General features: G+C 43.1%; 1 protein-coding gene across 1 annotated transcript in view; it reads right to left on the bottom strand.

The window, feature by feature from the left end:
• The window catches only part of PHEX (phosphate regulating endopeptidase homolog X-linked), a 190,010-nt gene extending 171,605 nt beyond the window's left edge, over nucleotides 1–18,405 (bottom strand). Inside the window, exons 1-3 of the mRNA XM_041002049.1 lie at nucleotides 18,202–18,405; nucleotides 12,628–12,696; nucleotides 5,551–5,712 (exon numbers count right to left, since the gene is read on the bottom strand). Of these exons, the coding sequence (XP_040857983.1) occupies nucleotides 5,551–5,712; nucleotides 12,628–12,696; nucleotides 18,202–18,319 (349 nt within the window). The 5' untranslated portion in view covers nucleotides 18,320–18,405. The remainder of the gene's footprint in view (nucleotides 1–5,550; nucleotides 5,713–12,627; nucleotides 12,697–18,201) is intronic.
• Between the last annotated feature and the right edge of the window lie 230 nt (nucleotides 18,406–18,635).

Raw genomic sequence — 18,635 nt, forward strand, 5'->3', positions numbered from 1 at the left:
AATTTCTGAAGAGCCTGCAAATGCATGGGCTCCAAAAATCTACCAAAAAAAAAACCCTATAAAAAATTTTAATGCTGTTTTCTATGAACTTTTTGAAGCACTCATGTATATACTGGCTGGCACAGTGGTTCAGAAAGCTAATACTTCACCCTGTAGTGCCAGCATTCCATGTGGGCACCAGTTGATGCCCTGGCTGTTTCACTTTCCATCCAGCTCTCTGCATGTAGCCTAGAAAACAGTGGAGGATGGCCCAAAGCCTTGGGATCCTGTACCCACATGCAAGACCTAAAAGAAGCTCCTGGTTCCTGGCTTTGGATCAGGTCTGGCTCTTGCAGCCACTTGGGGATAAATCAGCGGACGGACTACTTTCTCTGTCTCTCCTTCTCTTTCTATAAAATCTGTCTTTCAAACAAAAATTAAAATTTTTTTAAAAGAATCATAAAGAATTTGTAGATAGAATTTTAATATTTAGGGCATGCACATTGGCATAGCAGGCAAGGCCTATACTCGGGGTACAGGCATATGGATGCAGGTTGGTGTCCCGGCTGCTCCACTTCCCATCCAGCTCCCTGCATATTACCAGGAAAAAAGTGGAGGACCCATGTGAAAGATACAAAGCAGTCTCCTAGCTCCCCTGACCCACCCAACTCTGGCCATTGTGGCCTTTTGGGGAGTGAATCAGCAGATGGAAGCTCTCTTTATCTGTCCTTATGTTTATAATTCTGCCTATCCAATAAAAATCAATCTTTTTAAGACTGATTTTTATTTTTATTACAAAGTCATATATACATAAATACAGTCACTTGGGGAGTGAATCATTGGACAGAAGATCTTCCTCTCTGTCTTTCCTCCTCTCTGTATATCTGACTTTGTAATGAAAATAAAATAAATCTTTAAAGAAAAATGTATTTGGGCCTGGCAGCATGGCCTAGCGGCTAAAGTCCTTGCCTTGAACACGCCAGGATCTCATATGGGCGCTAGTTCTAATCCCTGCAGCTCCACTTCCCATCCAGCTCCCTGCTTATGGCCTGGGAAAGCAGTCAAGAACGACCCAAAGCCTTGGGACCCTGCACCCGTGTGGGAAATCCGGAAGAAGTTCCTGGTTCCTGGCTTTGGATCAGCATAGCATCGGCCATTGCGATCACTTGGGGAGTGAATCATCAGACGGAAGATCTTCCTCTCTGTCTCTCCTCTCTGTATATCTGGCTTTCCAATAAATAAATAAATCTTTAAAAAAAAATGTATGTGTAGCAATGTCTTTACATTTACACATTTTTCTAATTATATATGTAAATATGGAGCAAATGGGAAAATATATATTTGTAGATATGTAATATTAAAATAATACAATAAAGCAAATACAGCAACTAGGTAACAAGTGAGGAATCCGGGTCCGGGGCACAATGGGAGTTCCTTATGCTATTCTTTCAACTCCTTTAACTTTAAATGTTTTCTTCTGAGATAATTGAAGTACTAGCAGATATTTTCTATTTCAGACACACTTGGTGCAAGATAATATCATTGGCAAAGAAGCCTGGGACAATCCTTTGGCCTGGTGGTTTAAGATGCCCACCAAGAGCACCTTGTCGCATAGAGGTGAACCTGGATTTGATGCCTGGTGCCAGTTTCTAATTCCAGCTTCCTGCTAATGCAAGACACTGGCAGGCAGCAGTGATGGTTCCTGTAACTGGCTCTCAGGTCCAGGATCCACATAATCCACATCCAAGATATGGAATCAGTTCTCAGTTCCCAGATTTGGTCTGGTCCAGCCCTGGCCACCATAGTCATCTGAGGTTTGAACCAGCCAATTTGAGCTCTTCCATGCTCACTCACTCTTTACCTCTACCACTCATATATATTTTTAAAAGAAAGAAGTCTTACTCCACAATTTCCTCTCCTTAACACTTGAAGCAAGAGCATCCTGATTGCTTTGTCATTTACTGAACTTGTCACAGAAAGAACTGGAATTTACCAAGTTTAACTTTGTCAGAGCATATGAGTATACAGGGCAACTCCCACTCCTCTGCATGGGGCCAGTACATTCGGGAGAGCAGAACCCGACAAAACTAGCACCCCAAAACCACAGAACAGTAAAAGTCGTAAGTACATATAGGAATGTATGAAACAAAATACTAGCTTGTTCAATTCTAACAGAGTCTTAGGAAATAAGACTTGCTAAAGAGGCGTTTTTCTGAAGCAAAATCTTTTTGCCAACTCAGAACAACAAAATACAATAAACAATAATTATTAGAAAATTTTAAAAACTTACATACTAGGAAAGAGCACTGGAGGTATTCTCACCAAAGCTAAGAAAATTACTCCGATTATGATTGTTATTATTCAGCACTTTTCTGGTGGCACCAGCCAACTCACTTTTTAAACGGAAACAAAATTGTTTCTTAAATTTAGGAATCTATCTACAATATTCCAAAGAAGCCACTGAAAATTATTAAGACAAATCTAATTATATCTAATACAAATATAAATGCTTTATTTTTATATTAGGCTCAGGAGTTAGCAAAACTTTGTCCATAAAGTGCATGGAAAAATATTTTAGACTCACTCTGTGGGCCATGTAGTCTCTGTAGCTGTTTTCCACTCTGCCCCTGCACCACAACACCAGACACTGATAATGCATAAACAAATGCATGAGCCTGTGTGCTAATCAAACTTCATTTACAAAACAGGCTGGGGTTAGATTTGGCCTACTGTTCCCTATGTTATAACACACACAAACAGAGCTGATGGGGGTAATGTGTAAGAAACTATATAAAGATCCAAAGCAAATTTTCTGAGGAAATATTCGGCCATGTGCATCAAAAATTAAATTGCAAATATTCTTTCATTCCAACAGTTCCACATATGGAAACTTATCCTAAGGATATATCTAGATAGAGATACAAAATGTGCAAAGATGTTTATTACAATGTTATTTATAACATGAAAAGGTATCTACTGATGGAATCCAGATCTATAAAAAATATATTGATTTTCAAACCAGGTTAGAGACTAGTATTATGAATCAGATAAGTTTTTAAAATATGCAAGTGTGGATATGAAGTTATGCATATGGACCTACAAATCAACAAAGCCTTGAAAGATATATAATCAATTAATTTATCAACAGTTATTTCTAGGGTGCATTTATGGGTGACACTGATTCTGTGTTTTGCCCTTTTTTCCCCAACTTAAGTTTAAAATAAAATTTTTCATTTCTTAGGGGAAGCCAGGAGACCAAAACCTCTGTACTGCTCTATACAATTCTCATATGTGTGGATTTTGAAGGAGCCCATAGTTTTCAAAACACAACAGTGCTTTCACTTTCACATCCTCAGAAACATCTAGAAATTACACCAACTACTTCATGTCCCGAGTATGTCAACCTCATATTTGTAACTAATAAAAGGAGGACATCTATCAACAAATCTTGTATTTTCTTATCCTTCTATAATATTTTGTGTGTATGACTATGTATATACTACTGTCTGTCAAGAAAAAAAGTCAAAGAGATGTAGGAAATAGACCAAAACAGTAGAAGAAGACCAATGTGGATCGATGTCCTGCAGGAAAACAAGTATTAGGAAACTAATTTCTATGGTTCTATAGTAAAAGAAAATTTCATCTGTTGGGTTAGGAGAGAAAACTCTGATCCTCTTGCAAACTCTTTATCATAATTTACCAACATTAAGCTTGGATTTCTTAACAGAAAACACAAGTCCAAGTGACTTATACATAGCTGTAAGATGTCAGCATGGTTTTCTTTACTATTGACAATACATATCTAAATATTTCATCAATGGTATCACTTATTATAAGGTACATATGTGTATATGTAAATTGGTACATATTTAATTTTCACATGCCTTTGGAAAAAAAATCAAGATGACAGAGAAAATAATAGTTTTTTTAAAATATCTGAAAGGCAACGTTAGAGAGTGCAATCTTCCATATGCTGTTCACTCCCCAAACGGTTGCAATGGGTGCAGATAGGACAAGGACAAGACAGGCACTTAGTGTATTTCCTGCTGCTTTTCAGACACATTAGCAGGTAAATGGATTGGAAGCGGAGCAGCCAGGACTCAAATCAGTGTTCATACAGGAAACTGGCATCATAGGTGGTAGCCTAATATGTTACAGCACAATGCCAATCCCAATTCTTACAACTTCTCAGGAATTCTTCATAGATGCCATCTATGGGCATTACTCACAGATGTCAACAAGAAAAAAAGGTGCTACTTTTGCCTTCTCAAAACAATTACCTTATCTGGCTTTGAAATCTTCCTACTTCCCTTCTGAAATGGCTTTTCTCCAATAGCTTAACAAAAAAAAAAAAAAAAAAAAAAGCATCAGACTTAGGGCAGGCATTTGGTGTATTTATTGAGATTCCTCGTAGGACACTTGCATTCCAGATCAGAGTGCCTGGATTCAAGTCCTGATTCAGCTTCCAATTCCAGTTCCCTGTAGATGCCCACTCTGCAAGACAGCAGGTGATGGTTTGAGTACTTGGCTCACAGTCACCCACACGGGAGACCTGAACTGAGTTCCTGGCTTTTGACTTCTGCCTGTGTGGGCATTGTAGAGAGAATAAACAGAAGCACATTCTCTCTCACTCACTTTTAAACAAATTAAATAAATAAAAATGTTTTAAAAATTAATTCTTAAACAACCTTTAAACAACAGCCATTTCCAGCCTGGGCGGAGGTGGGGAATGTGCGATCATACACATACATGTGCATGTACGGACACGTGCAGGTTGTGTGAGAGCCAGTCACTGCAACAGAAGCCATGGGAGGAAACTGCATCTCCCTAGAGCCAGGAAACAATGAACAAAAACTGAGGTTTACACTGAACACAACAAGTAAGTATGTTGATTTACCATAATGTTCACTCACTATTCCTTTGCTATCAGTCTCAATCAAATGCTATTTATCCTTCTGCAGTGTAACTTAGTATTACCATCAAACACAAACCTAACAACCTACATCAATAGGCTTGCATTGAGATCTAAGTAGACCAAAATTTCACAAGCTACCCTTTGAATCTTCCATTTTAGAATTCTTGGAGGGAAAGGTGGAGGTGGGGAGGGTGACACAGTAGGCTAGAGCCTAAATCCTCGCCTTGCATGTGCCAGGATCCCATCTGAGCACCGGTTAGAGTCGTGGCTGTTCTGCTTCCCATCCAGCTCCCTGCTTGTGGCCTGGGAAAGCAGTCGAGGACGGCCCAAAGCCTTGGGACCCTGAACCCACGTGGGAGACCTGGAGGAAGCTCCTGGCTCATGGCTTTGAATCAGCTCACCTCTGACCATTGCAGCAATTTGGGAATGAACCAGAGGATAGAAGATCTTTCTGCCTCTGTAAATACGTCTTTCCAGTAAAAATAAATAAGGCCCATCTGGCCCATCTTAAAAAAAACCTGGCTGCTAGATTTTGATTAAAAAATTCTTAGAAATGAGTTAAAAGTGAACAGTCATGCCACAAATTCCAAACTACATATTTTTCCCAAATATTGCTCTCCACAAAGTAATACCGTCAAAGTCCAGTGGAAACTTACCCTTCAACTTGAGGTCAACATTATGTCTCAGCCAAGGATAAACCCCATAGCTTGGCATGTCTTCAGGAATTGGATTATTGTTTATCCAGCCATCACAGGCGAACCGGAAGAAATTATCACAAGGATCCACAGACAGATTTACTTTACTCAAGATGGCAGCAGCTATTTAAAAAGAAAATCATAGGATTAATGACACGCATTGAACATTGTGTACTGTTCTTCTCCAAATTAAATGATTTCATATCAAGCAGTTTCAAGACCTTGGCTTTTACATTTCCCCTCAAATGATTGTCTGAAAGCAGTTCATTCTATGAAATGGCTGCATTCAGAGTGACTGAGTAAAGGTGGCGGGGCGGGGGAGGGGGATGTTATTGTTACTGACTTTTGCACAACTGTCCCTAAACTATGTAGGACGTGGGACAAGAATGCAGATGAGCACGCAGTAAATTGTTTACAAGTATGTGTGACCCTTCCATCCCTCTTGCCCTTTCGCTGACTTTACTACTCTTCTAATCAAGTAGGAGGGTCTACTTCCCCTAGCTTGAATCGCTACTGACCTTGTCTCACTTGAAGCAAGAGAACTGGCAGAAGTGACTTTTTTTTTTTTTTTTTTGAGTTTCAAAGCTAGCCTGAAGAGAGAATGCATCTTCCGGGTTGACTCCCTTTGCAGAGGCCTCCACGAAGGCAGGAGAGAACACTGGGGAGGCCCCAGCAGCACTCACCACAGCCCCCACTAGTCTTCTAGCTCAGCCGGCCCAGCAACTGCATACAGCTGCCTGCCAAAGCCTGTGCAGTGGCACTAGGGAAGTCATCCACCAAACCCACAAAATCAGGAGAGAAACTTGCAGTTGTTTTTGCTTCAGGCCTCTGAGGTTTGGGGTAGTTTTGTTTCACATCAAAGACATCCACATCGTCCATCTAAATATTTATAAACTGCATTGCCAGTATGCCTTTATGAAGACCTGGCAGCTCATGCACAGACGTTTGCTCACCTGGGCATTCGATACATCTTTCACTGGGATGAAGCCATCTGGCAGGGAATTCTGGGGCACAGAAGAGAGATTTCCCCACCTGACTGCACAAACTCCTTGAAGGGAAAGAGGCATGGCCAGAGGAGGGCCATAGTGGGGTGCTCTAAAATGACACATGAAAGTCTCAAGGCAAAACTACTTAGATAAATTAACAGAAATACTCAGTACACTGATGTAATCTTTGTTCCCTCTTCTATAAGGCCACCAACAATTTTACATGGAACAGAGTCCTTAAGATAGAAAACTGGTATATATCCATGAGTTTAAAATATAATCTTTCATTACAACTGAGAAGGTCCAAAAATTCCTATTGAACTCCACTGTCTTCCAAACACCATACAACTGCTGCATACCACCCAAACTAGCACAATTTCATGCATCAAATGATTTTTTTAAAAAAGGTAGCCAGTGTTTTAATGATACTGGAACGATGATATCCTGGGCTATTTTCATACTGTAATTAATGCCAAAACACATTTATGTTTAAAGTAATGAAAACCCAATGAACTTCAGCAATATATGAATGAATTGCCTCCAAAAACTACAATCTCCACAAATTTAGACACACATTTTTTACACTTTGGTCACACGTGTAGTTCCTCCAGGCTTAAAAATAACCTCACATATGTGTCTGTCCTAAACTCTCTACTAAAATTCCAGAACGGGTTTAGTACTCCTTTAAGTAAATAATACACAAGCACCCTCATTTATATAGTACTTCAACCCCCCTACACAAATACACACACACACACATTTTCAAGCCCTTCCTAAAAAAAAAAAAAAAAAAAAAAAAAAAACAGGCAAAAATGGTTTCATTAAATTCAAATTGGTTGATTTTTTTGTTTGTTTTCCACAACCAATTCACTTGTCTCATTACTTTGTTATCTACTGCTAGTATTTTATTACTAATATTTAAGATGAAGACAAGTGAGGACATGCAAAAACCATTCTTCCAGGTCATGTTTGTGGTTAGTATATCAGCTACAGAATGCCTTGGCTACGTGACACCTCAGGGACAGGGGCCAACAAGCCTCCATCACACACAATATTTACAGTCACACAGCAGAGCTCTCACCTGCAATTTTACTCACACAAGCACATTGCTTTCTGGCCTCCTTCCCAAACATCCCCCACCCTCAGCCCTCACATCTATCCTCCGCCACCTCCTCCATTTTCTCGCAGGTTTCTAGGCAATCTGCAAGATCAGCTCTGACCTCCAGCCTGATACAAAGGTGGGCGATCCATCACTCACACTGAATTTGAAAAGGAGCCCGCCGAGAAAACACCAGCTTTGGTGCATAATTCATCATTCCCCATTCATAGCCAGGCATGGAGCTGCACATTCTGCAGCAAAGCATGCCTTTAAATTGCAAGGGACCAAAGCTGTCAAGATACCAAAATGCCTTTCCCCTACTGAGCTCCATGGAGGAAACCAGAATCTTGAAGTAATGAAAGATATACAAAGATGTGAGAAAGCTGTGGCCGCTCAGTCCACGCTCACCACTCACTGCATGAAGGGGTAACCGTTCTGCAGTCTGAGGCTGGTTTATGCTAGTCACATATACTAACCTGGCTTCTCAGGTTGATCAGGGCTCAAAGGAAAGGATATTGTTCATGCTGCTGATGATAATAAATTCACTAGCACCGACCTTTCCTGTTTGCAAGGAATTTTGCATGGTCACAAACTCAAGCCAGATCCCTTGAGTTTGAATAGCTGCAACAACACCTTACCTCTCTCGTCTTAGTTTCCTCATCTGCAAAATGAAACTAATAGCACCCTATAGGATTTTCATGCAAATTATATGAGTAAATACATGTAAACTGCTTAAAGCTGTGTCAAACTCACTGCCATAAAAATAAAGGATGGCTGGGCTAGTGTGCTGACTCAACAGCCTAGTCCTCCACCTGCAAGCACTGGAATCTTATGCGGGCAATAATTCTATTCCCTGCTGCTCCACTTCCCATCCAGCTCCCCATTTGTAGCCTGGGAAAGCAGTAGAGGATGGTCTAAAGCCTTGGGATCCTGCACCTACACATGAGATGCGGCAGAGGCTCCTGGCTCCTGGCTCCTGTCTTCAGATAGGCTCAGCTCTGACCACTGAAGCCACTTGGGGTGTGAACCAGCAGAGGGAAGATTTTTCTGTCCTCTCTATAAATTTGCCTTGCCAATGAAAGTAAATAAACAGTAAAAAGTAAAATAAATTCAGGGTGTTCCCTGAAATTCAAATTTCGATAAGCAGCTAATTAGTGACAGAAGTCCTCGCCTTGCACGTACTGGGATACCATATGGATGCCAGTTCCCATCCCAGTAGCCCTACTTCCCATCCAGCTCCCTGCTTGTGGCCTGGGAAAGCAGTAGAGGATGGCCCAAAGCCTTGGGATCCTGCACCCATGTGGGAGACCTGGAAGAAGTTCCTGGCTCCTGGCTTCAGGTCGGCTCAGCTCTGGCCATTGAGCCACTTGGGGAGTGAAACAGCAGATGGAAGATCTTTCTCTCTGCCTCTCCTTCTCTATGTATATCTGACTTTCCAATAAGTAAATAAATAAATAAATCTTAAAAAAATCATGTAACAAATATTGCATGGGACATACTTATACCAAAAAAGCAGGTGTGTTTTGCAATTCCAAGCTCACTGAGTGTCCCAAATGTACTTAGCCCAATCTGTGAGTCATAAACATGTACATTTGCCATTACAATCCCATCAACAGTTCTCTGAAACTCTGAGGCTGCATGCCTCTGAGCTCCTAGGCGTGGAGATCTTAGAAAGTGAGGCCTATGCCATAGATTGTTTGCTAGCCCGGCACCGCCTGGAGGTGGCACCATGCTGAAGCAGGGCATTAATATCCCTACAGGGGAAAAATGCATATTCTCACAAGTGGAAGCAAATCTAGATCCTCCTCACAGCACTTGAACTCTGGTTTGTCTCCAAAAGAATGGAGTTCAGTGCTGGTCTTGAAGTTACAACACTTTCTGGGCGTGGGCTTAAGGATCTAGCATTGTACACCTGAATTATTACTGAGATCATCATTATTTCACTCTCCCCGCTAATGGAACAAGTGAAACATGTCAATGTCATTTTACAGATGGTCAAACTGAGGTTAGAGTGGCTATGGATTTCACAGAAGATCGTGTGGCTTGTCAGTGTGCAGGCTATGGCTTAAACCCAGCCAGCCTGCCTGCTCTTGCCCACTGGCATTAGTATGCCCTTTCCTTTTTATGTCTTATTCTTTAGTGGCTCTTTTTAAAAGGGATGGGGATGGACGAATATGTAGAACAGGAGGGAAGCAGAGCTATGAAGAGGAGGCACTGGCACCTGCTCACACATGGTGCAGAAGGCCATCAAACACTTCCATCCTCTGAGCTGTGCATGCACACCCCCACCTGCACACACACTCTATTTTAAGGCACTGACTTGGCCACAGCTTGCCTGCCAGGTGCACTCAACTGCTGCTACACTGACCCCAACGGCATGCTGAAGCTCATGTTACACTGAAGAGGGCCGTGTCCTAGATGAGCTTCTCATTATGGAAACAGCAAGATCAATATTTTTTGTCCAACGATAGAAAACCAGTCACCAAGTGAAAATCACAAACAGGCCGGTCAGGCCAAACACATTAGCTGGCAAACAGTGACATCATCAAACCTACATCTGCAACTTTTATTCTTGAATTATGATTTATAATAAAGAAACACAACTCATGACCATACATGGCCCACACATTCAAAAGAGTTGCCTGAATAATGTGAGTTATGGTGAATTAAGCCAAGACCATTACTTGCTGAAAATTTAGAAACACTGTGTTGAAGTAAACTAATGGAAACAATTTAGGCATTCCTTCTGAATTCACCATATGGAGATTATGAATAAAAGGTCATGGTTGAAAAAAAAAAAAGAGTTGCCTGAACCCAAACTGAAAGCTTGTCAGCTCAAGAATTTCAATTTCACACACACTTGCAAGAACCCCTACCACAGCAAATGCATCAGATGACAGGACATCGAAACAGTGTTCACTGAGAGGCTCACCTGGTCCTCTCCCAACTAGAGACACTCACCATGGCTTGAGCCAGGAGTAGAGAGCCTGGGAATTCTCAAACCAGTACAGAAGAAAGGATCATTGTCAAAGGGTGTCAAGACAGCGAGAGAGTGGGTAAGATGCAGCTAGGGATGTCCTCAACTGACATCCAAGTACCCTGACTTCAAACCCAGGCTCCACTTCCAATTCCTGCTTCTGTTCATGTGTACCCTGAGAGGCAGCAGGGGATGGCCCAAGTACTTGGGTTCCTGCCACTCGTGGCTCGGTTGGGTTGAGTTCCTGGCTTCAGCCTTGTCCAGCCCTCACTACTACAGGCATCTGGAGAGTGAATCAGCAGACAGGGGAATCACTTTCTGCCTTTCAAACTAAATAAATAAAAACTTTAAAAGGGCTGAAATTGTTCTCTAGCCATTAAACTCTGGTAGGTATAGGGTTATAATAAAAGAACAAAGGATCTAGGCTGAAGACAGATGGATGGCAGGACCCATGACACCAAGGAAAACAAAAGAGAGGAGACCAACAGGGATTTGAAGTTCACCTCTGCCACCCACGCAATATGACCATGCACAAGCTACTTAGCCTCTGTCAGTGGGGCTGGGATAATACTGACATCATAAAGTTCTTATGAAGGTATTGTGAGATGCTATCTATAAGTCATTTAACACATTGCCTGATTTTATACATACATATCACTTTAGAATGAGAAAATGCTGATAAGATAATCTAACCTGCTACTTTCATACAAAGCCTTAGAATTCACCAGCTCTCTCTCCTAGGACTTTCTAATCTCAATAAATGTCACCATTAGGGCTGGTACAGTGGTGTAGCAAGCTAAATCTCTGCCTGTGGTGCTGGCATTGTATATGGGTGCCAGTTCGAGTCCTGGCTGCTCCACTTCTGATCCAGCTCCCTTCCTGTGGCCTGGGAAAGCAGCAGAGGTTGGCTCCAGGTCTTCTCTTTCTATACCCATGTGAGCAACCTGGAAGAAGCTCCAGGCTCCTGGCTTTGGATCAGCTCAGCTCCAGCCATTGTGGCTATTTGGGGAGTAAACCAGCCGGCGGAAGATTTTCTCTCTCTGCAACCCTTCCTTTCAAATAAAAATAAATAAATCTTTTTTTAATTCCAACTATAATCTTATAAATAGTTACTGCCAACAGCCAGCCACTGCCCCAAATCTAAGCACCATGCTCAAAGTCTTGGTTTTTTCCCATGACCCTGATCTAATCCTTCAGTAGGCCCTCTATCTCCTTCCCCTCCTCCACACACTGTCTCACCATCTCTTGAGCTCAAGACACCCTCCTGGCTCACATGGTTTACTGACGCCACCTCCTGGGTGAGCAGCCTTCTCTCAGACTTGGTCCTTACACCACGTCTGCAGCCAGAAAGCCCCCCCACACCTCCCCAGCTTTCTATGTGGAGATCTTTCCAAATGCCCAGAGCCTTGCAGAGGCTCTGGAGCACAATTAATTACTGCCGAAACACGTGGCACCTGGCCCTCCACTGAACTTCTGTCACTTGAACAGCCTTTGCCCTGGCTGTTCCCACCGACCTCCACCCTCTCACGCCCACCTAGAAAGCTGATGCCTCAATCTTCACTTTCACTGACCAAGCGCCCCCCCCCCACTCAAAGATGCACAGGTCAAACCCCCCAACCAGAACACACACAAGACTGCTTAACATCAATCAGAATCTGCAGCTGGCTGAACCTCAGGGTGGCCAATGGTCTTCACTGGCTGGTCTGGGAGACCATTCAGGCCCACAAGGCCTGTCCTGATTTCGTTATAATGATGCTGGTAACACCATACAACTGGCATTTGCAGGGAAAACAGGAAACCTAAGACCCACTACTGCATACCAAAACTTGCAAGTAAACTTCACATTTCTTCAAAACTCCATTTCATCCTTGGTAAACCTCAAGCAAACAGAGTACTAAAAATGTCACCTGTTTTCTCCTGCACTCTACAAAGTACAGTGATTATAGCTCTACACAGCGTGGAAAGGCGGGACTTACCAGCTTCAATGCACTGTGGCTTCAGGCAGTACTCCTGTTTAGCTTGAAAACTCAGGAGGCCTTGGCTCACTGAAAGAAAAGAGACGGAAATCAATGACTGGCTTGTAGCAGACCATCACTGCTAAAACACCACTAAGCACAAGTGCAAGACATCTGTGATCACTTCATCCTTCTCGGGTTTGGCACAGTATTTGCAAATGCAGCTGGTTTACAGCCCCGGGTTCGCACTCTGGTCACCAGCTAGGTAGCCTTTAGGAGCCCTTCGTTGCTCCGAGCCCAGTGCTCTTGCATGGAAGACAAGCAGGTGAGTGGGCACAACTAGGGCAGCATGCCAAGTTCCTCATCCTCAGCACCCCAGAATGGCAGCCTGGGAGTTGTTACCTAGGCCCATCCTCAGTGCCCACCACCTATTGACTTCTGAAGCTCTGCGGGTGCGGTGTAGCCATCTGGCTTTAACAAGAACCCCTGCCTCTTTCAAGTTTCCTCCATCTCCAAAGATCTCCTACTTTTACCCCTCACATCTATAAGCACAAGCCTGGTCTTAATGATGGGAACACTGAAACTTTTAAAACTATGTCACTTGGAGTAAAACCAGAGTGGAAGGCAAGAGGTAGCAATGGGTGGCATTTGGAATTCCAGATTGGACTGAAATCATGCACAAAGGACCAAAAGAAAAGGGAAAGGATGAACCCACTGTACCTCACTCACGCATCTACCACTCACCGATGCTCTGTCCCCAGCAACCTCCTCTCACGAGGCCCAGCCCAGCCGCCAGATCTGTGCAGATTTGTGCACCAAGATTTCTAACTGCTTCCAAAGAAAACATCCTGTACAAGCAAGATAGCTATTGTACCAATGGCAGACTCTTCCCATCTGCCTAGCAACAGAGGGTGAGCTCCAGTAACACCTGGGCACTCGCAGCTGGGAAATTTATGGTGTCAGAAAGAGTCCTGCTAGTCTAGGAGACTGTGAAGGACTCACCAGGCTATTTATTCTCCATGAGGGCAACAGCAAGAAGCCATGCAGAGATGTGGCCACAGGCAGGTGAACAGTGCAATGTGAGTGGGAGCCAAGCATCCCCGCGAGAGCCTCAAGCAGGAAGCCCACGCAGGAAGCTCGGTGCTTGCTGTCTCTTCCAGGTGCTGCGAGCTTTATTACTGACTAACCCACCTTCCAAGAAGAGTCAGCTCTTCCTTTGTTCTTTCTCACCCACCATCCACCCAACAGCCTATCTACTTTTGTTACATGACTGATTCAAGAACACTGACTGCAGAGCATCTCGGGCTTAAAGAAAAGTGTTCCTTAGCTTAAAGGTATATTGTGGTTTCTTTAAAAAAAAAAAAAAAGTTTGCTGAAAAAGGAAAAAGAAAAAAGTTTGCTGAAAAATCTACACGCACATCAGCATAAAGACTAATATGCACTCTCCTCACACACCTGAGTGCTGGCATCTTGCAGGGTACTTCCCTCGGCTTTCTACATTCATACAGTTAGCAAGGGTTCTTTAGTGAGCATGTGTCCCCTTTCTATAATGGAAAAATTAATTTTATGATAAATAAGATTTGTATAATTCTAGACAATACTTTCTGATGCTACCTTTCTTTTTTAAGATACATGTTTCTTTTTTATTGGAAAGTTAGATATACAGAGAGAAGGAGAGACAAGGAGGAAGATCTTTCCATCTGCTGACTCACTCTCCAAGTAGCTACAGTGGCCACAGCTGAGTTGATCCAAAACCAGGAGCCAGGAGATTTTTCCAGGTCTCCTATGTGTGTGCAGGGTCCCGTGGCCTTGGGCCGTCCTACACTGCTTTCCCAGGCCACAAGCAAGGAGTTGGATTGGAAAGTGGAACAACTGGGATTAGAACTGGTGCCCAAATGAGATCCTGGCACATACAAGGTGAGGAAATAGCCACTAGACTATCGCACTGCGCCCTAGCCTTGGGTTGTTTTTTTTTTTTTTAACAGACTTAAATGAAGATTTTGTTGTTGTTTTCGTTCATTATGGGTTTTTTTTTTTAATAATCTTACTTAGTTGATTAGGGTACAAAGGGTCAAGGGCTACAGGAAAGTGGGTTAAACCATTGTTTCCACATCTTTTTTCCCCTGTATCTGGGGTCAGGAGAGAAACAAAGCGAGAAGTCCCACCCAGCCTCCCATCCATCCCAGGTCCCCAATGTGAGGCATGCTCCAAGGGTCCTATTCAAGCAGTTTTGGTAGTTCAACAGTTCTAAATTGCTGCCAATCAGAATCCACTGGCTGACGTAATCTCTTCATGGTTGGGGTTCTGAGATGAGCAGTTCAGTTGGAGGGATCTCCAAAGAAACATTGTCTAAGGTGATCCAGACCTGATTCTTGTGTGTGCTTGCCAGCACAGGGTGCAGCACACACACACACAAAAAAAAACAACTAACAAAATCGTTACTTTAGGGTCTCGCATGATGGCTCAATTAGATAATCCTTTTCTTGCAAGCACTGGGATCCATATGGACACCGGTTCATGTCCCAGCTGCTCTACTTCCTATCCTCCTCTCTGCTTATGGACGGGGAAAGCAGCAGAGGATGGTCCAAAACTTTGGGACCCTGCGTTCACATAGGAGACCTGGAAGAGAGCTTCATTTGAATAAGCAGAAAGAAGCTAGCAAACTGAATTAATTGGGACACAGAGCCAACCTTTGAAGGAAGAGCACTAAGTCTGGTTTAAGGTCTTGAAAATAAATGAGGATCAATAAACACAGACAAGCTAAAGATGTAAGAGATCTTTGGCTAAAATGGAGACAACAAAGAAAACATTTCAATACAAAAAAATCGAAAGGTTACTTTGTATTGGTTAGGATCTTTGAAAAACTATACGGTTTGATTTATCATTTAGATTTCACTGTAATCGGTATAAATGTCCTCATGGTACAGTGCAGTCATCCACGGATCAAGTGCAGAACAAACATAAAACACAAGTCAGCAGAACGCTTGCCCATGGGTCAAATCCAGGTCACTGCCTGTTTATTGCTGTACAGCCTACAAGCTGGGAACAGCTTTAACGCTTTTTCAGGGCTGGAAAATATCAAAAGAAAAACAGTATTTCACGAAGTGAAAATTAAATGAAATTCGAAGTTCAGGGTTCAGAAGTCAAATGTCATTGGCACACAGCCGTGCCACTGTGTCCATATTATTCACAGCAGATTGGAGGAATTATGACACACACTACATGCCCCTGGAATGGAAAATACAAGGGCGCATCAACATGCTCATGGAAAACGGAACTTGACGATAACTTTATGCGGGATCCAAAATATTTTGAAATCTACACCTAATTTTTTATAATAAGCATTTCATGAACTTTTTGAACATCCCTCATACAGATGGACTTCAAAAATGTTTGCACCACAATAAACTCATCTTTTACTTCTGTTTTCCACAACTTTCAGAAAAGTGTGCTCAGATTTACTACCTGGTTCCAGAGAAAATACCCTGCTTACCACTGCATCTGAGAAACTGTGAAGAGGAAGAAGATGGGGAAGAAAAGCCAAGGATATTTGAAAATCACCTGCTTATAGGCCTATAGTTACACCTGCCATTTCACTTTCTAGTGCTCCAGGTTCTCTGCAACCACCTCAACGCCATGGGCAATGGGTCTTACTGGATAAGCTTAAGCTCCAGAATAGAAACTATCCCAGCTCCTCAGACACAGAGAAGATGAATAGAAGGATGCTAGACATTGCAGACACGTGGCTGAACTTGGACAGAAAACTATAGCACAAAGTCACCCAGGAGGCCACTGGAAGAGGACCCTAATTACAGTATCGGTCTGCAGAACATCACAAAAGTTTCAGGCAAGGATTTGTGAAGTACAGAGTACAGGTGGGGGGCATGGCCTTGGGACAAGCGGTGAGAAGGGGAGGGACAGAGATGAGTCTGAAATAGTGCAGAAATACTGGACAAAAGTAAGTGTCCCTGACTTGAAGTGCATTTGCGCAAGAACCTTGGGGGAAATGTAGCTTGTGAATCAGGAGGCATGGCAAGCAGCTGAAGCTCCCGAGCCCAGCACTCTGGATAGGAAGGTGTAAAGGGCTCACCTGCTCATTGGTCCACATGCTGTGTCAGCATGAGACTGACACAGAGACTGGGGAAGAGCCAGAACACACTGCAGGTGCCTCTTGCTTCTCTTCCACAGGCCTCCTGTACTAACGGCTCAGCCGGTGTACTTTTCCTTTGCTCTACAAACTTCAGTGCTGTTTCCAAAGAATCATTTTCGATCAAAGCACAAAGATTTGCTGCCATGGAGACCCTTCTCAACTAACAGACCAGGCCACAGAATGTAATCACGAAAGGAGACTGTTTAAAACATGTCATGTGATGCTAACATCATTAAGGAGAGCACATATTTTTACATAAACAATCATCATTCGCATTTTTGAGTTTGGGAGTGTTTGCAAAGCTTAACCTTGGAGTCATTTCCCATATACTACATGGTCCCGTGGCGTGACCATAGACCCTTTCCTCCAGTTTTAGGTTTCAGGAGGGGACACTTGTCACAACTCCAAGGGCTGAGAAATCACACAGCAGTGTTCCAAAGACACTGGGGCAGGAGGTTCAGCTTTACCTCATCTAGTCCCTGAATCTTCAGCTGCAGAAAACATGGAAAGATGCTTTGCTCGTTTTAGCCGAGTTTTCAACCACACAACCACCCTACGTCTTTTAAAGTGTAATTACTGGTTTTCCTGGCCAAAATAAACATGGCCTCCTGCATCCTGTCTGTGCCAGGGCATGCTTCCAGACTTGTTACATTTCAAGCTGCACCTCGGATCTCTAAGTAGAGGGCTTGTTCCCAAGGAACTTTCAAGTAATGAAATAGTATCGGTTGACTGAGAAAAATAGAGGGCAATCATCAGGAGCCTAAAATTGGAGAACCCTCACCCCCTCCCAAGCCATTTCATTCTGTTTTATAGAAATACCTTTTTAAATCATCACCTAGAATCTCCAGGTGCATCATTCTCACCAAGTCATTAAAATAACTGAATAACAATACCTTCTGAATCTTGAGAGGAAAGTGTTTTCCTTCATACCAGTGCATCTAATAGCAAAGCAGTGTTACCGTCCCATCTGAATCACTCTATTAGAAAGGAACTGAAGAATCCCATTTGGATGCACTTGAAAGGACTGATTTGTGTTTTGTGGATTAAATGTTGTGATTTGTTTAGGCAAACAGGAAAAGGCCAATGGAAAGAAATTCCAGCACAGTTTCAGTCACCACATAGTCATTACTCGCAAAATAAATGAAAGTATCTGGCTACAAACCCATAAACACTCGTTCTGCAGAAAGTGCTACACACAGCGGTATTTGCCCAGCGCGCACAAACGCACCACCTCTGTAAGCCGCTTTACACCCACTCTGCCCTCTGCAGTGCACACCAAAGGAAAGCCTTTCTCAATTGCCCGTGTGATAAGACAGCGAGGACGCATGACCTTCTAACCCCAGCAGACAGTCGTGCACAGGCATTAGGACAAAACATGCTAGAACAAAGCACAGGGAATTTCTCAGCACACGCCCAGGGCCTACAGTCTCCGGGATTCCACTTACCTAGAAAGAGGATGGTGCCAAGCACCAGCGTGCCGCCGATGAACACGACCAGGGCAATGCGAGTGCCTCTGGTGGCTGTCTTCCCTGGCTCCACAGCGCTCCCTGCCTCTGCCTCCATCGCAAGGGTCTGAGAGTGCACGAGAAGTAAGTCCCTGTCTCTGGCTTGGTGGCAGCTCTCAAGAGTCTGCTAGGCGTTGACATCCAAGACTTTCTTGCTCTTCCACTTAATGGAAAGCTAAAAAAAAAAACCCCAAAAACAAACAAACAAAAAAAAACACCTCCCCGAGAAAATCTCCCCTCGCCACCTTTTCTCAATGAAATAGTGAAAATGAAATAGAAGAAACCCCAAATATTAGTTGCCTTGGCTTTCCCACTGCCTAGACCAAACAAACAGTGGTTTCTTTATCTTGGTGCTCTCCTTCAGCAATGTCCCT

The sequence above is a fragment of the Ochotona curzoniae genome, unplaced genomic scaffold, assembly GCF_017591425.1.
Source record: "Ochotona curzoniae isolate NIBS_2020 unplaced genomic scaffold, NIBS_Ocur_1.0 contig_1274, whole genome shotgun sequence".
Lineage (NCBI taxonomy): Eukaryota > Metazoa > Chordata > Mammalia > Lagomorpha > Ochotonidae > Ochotona > Ochotona curzoniae.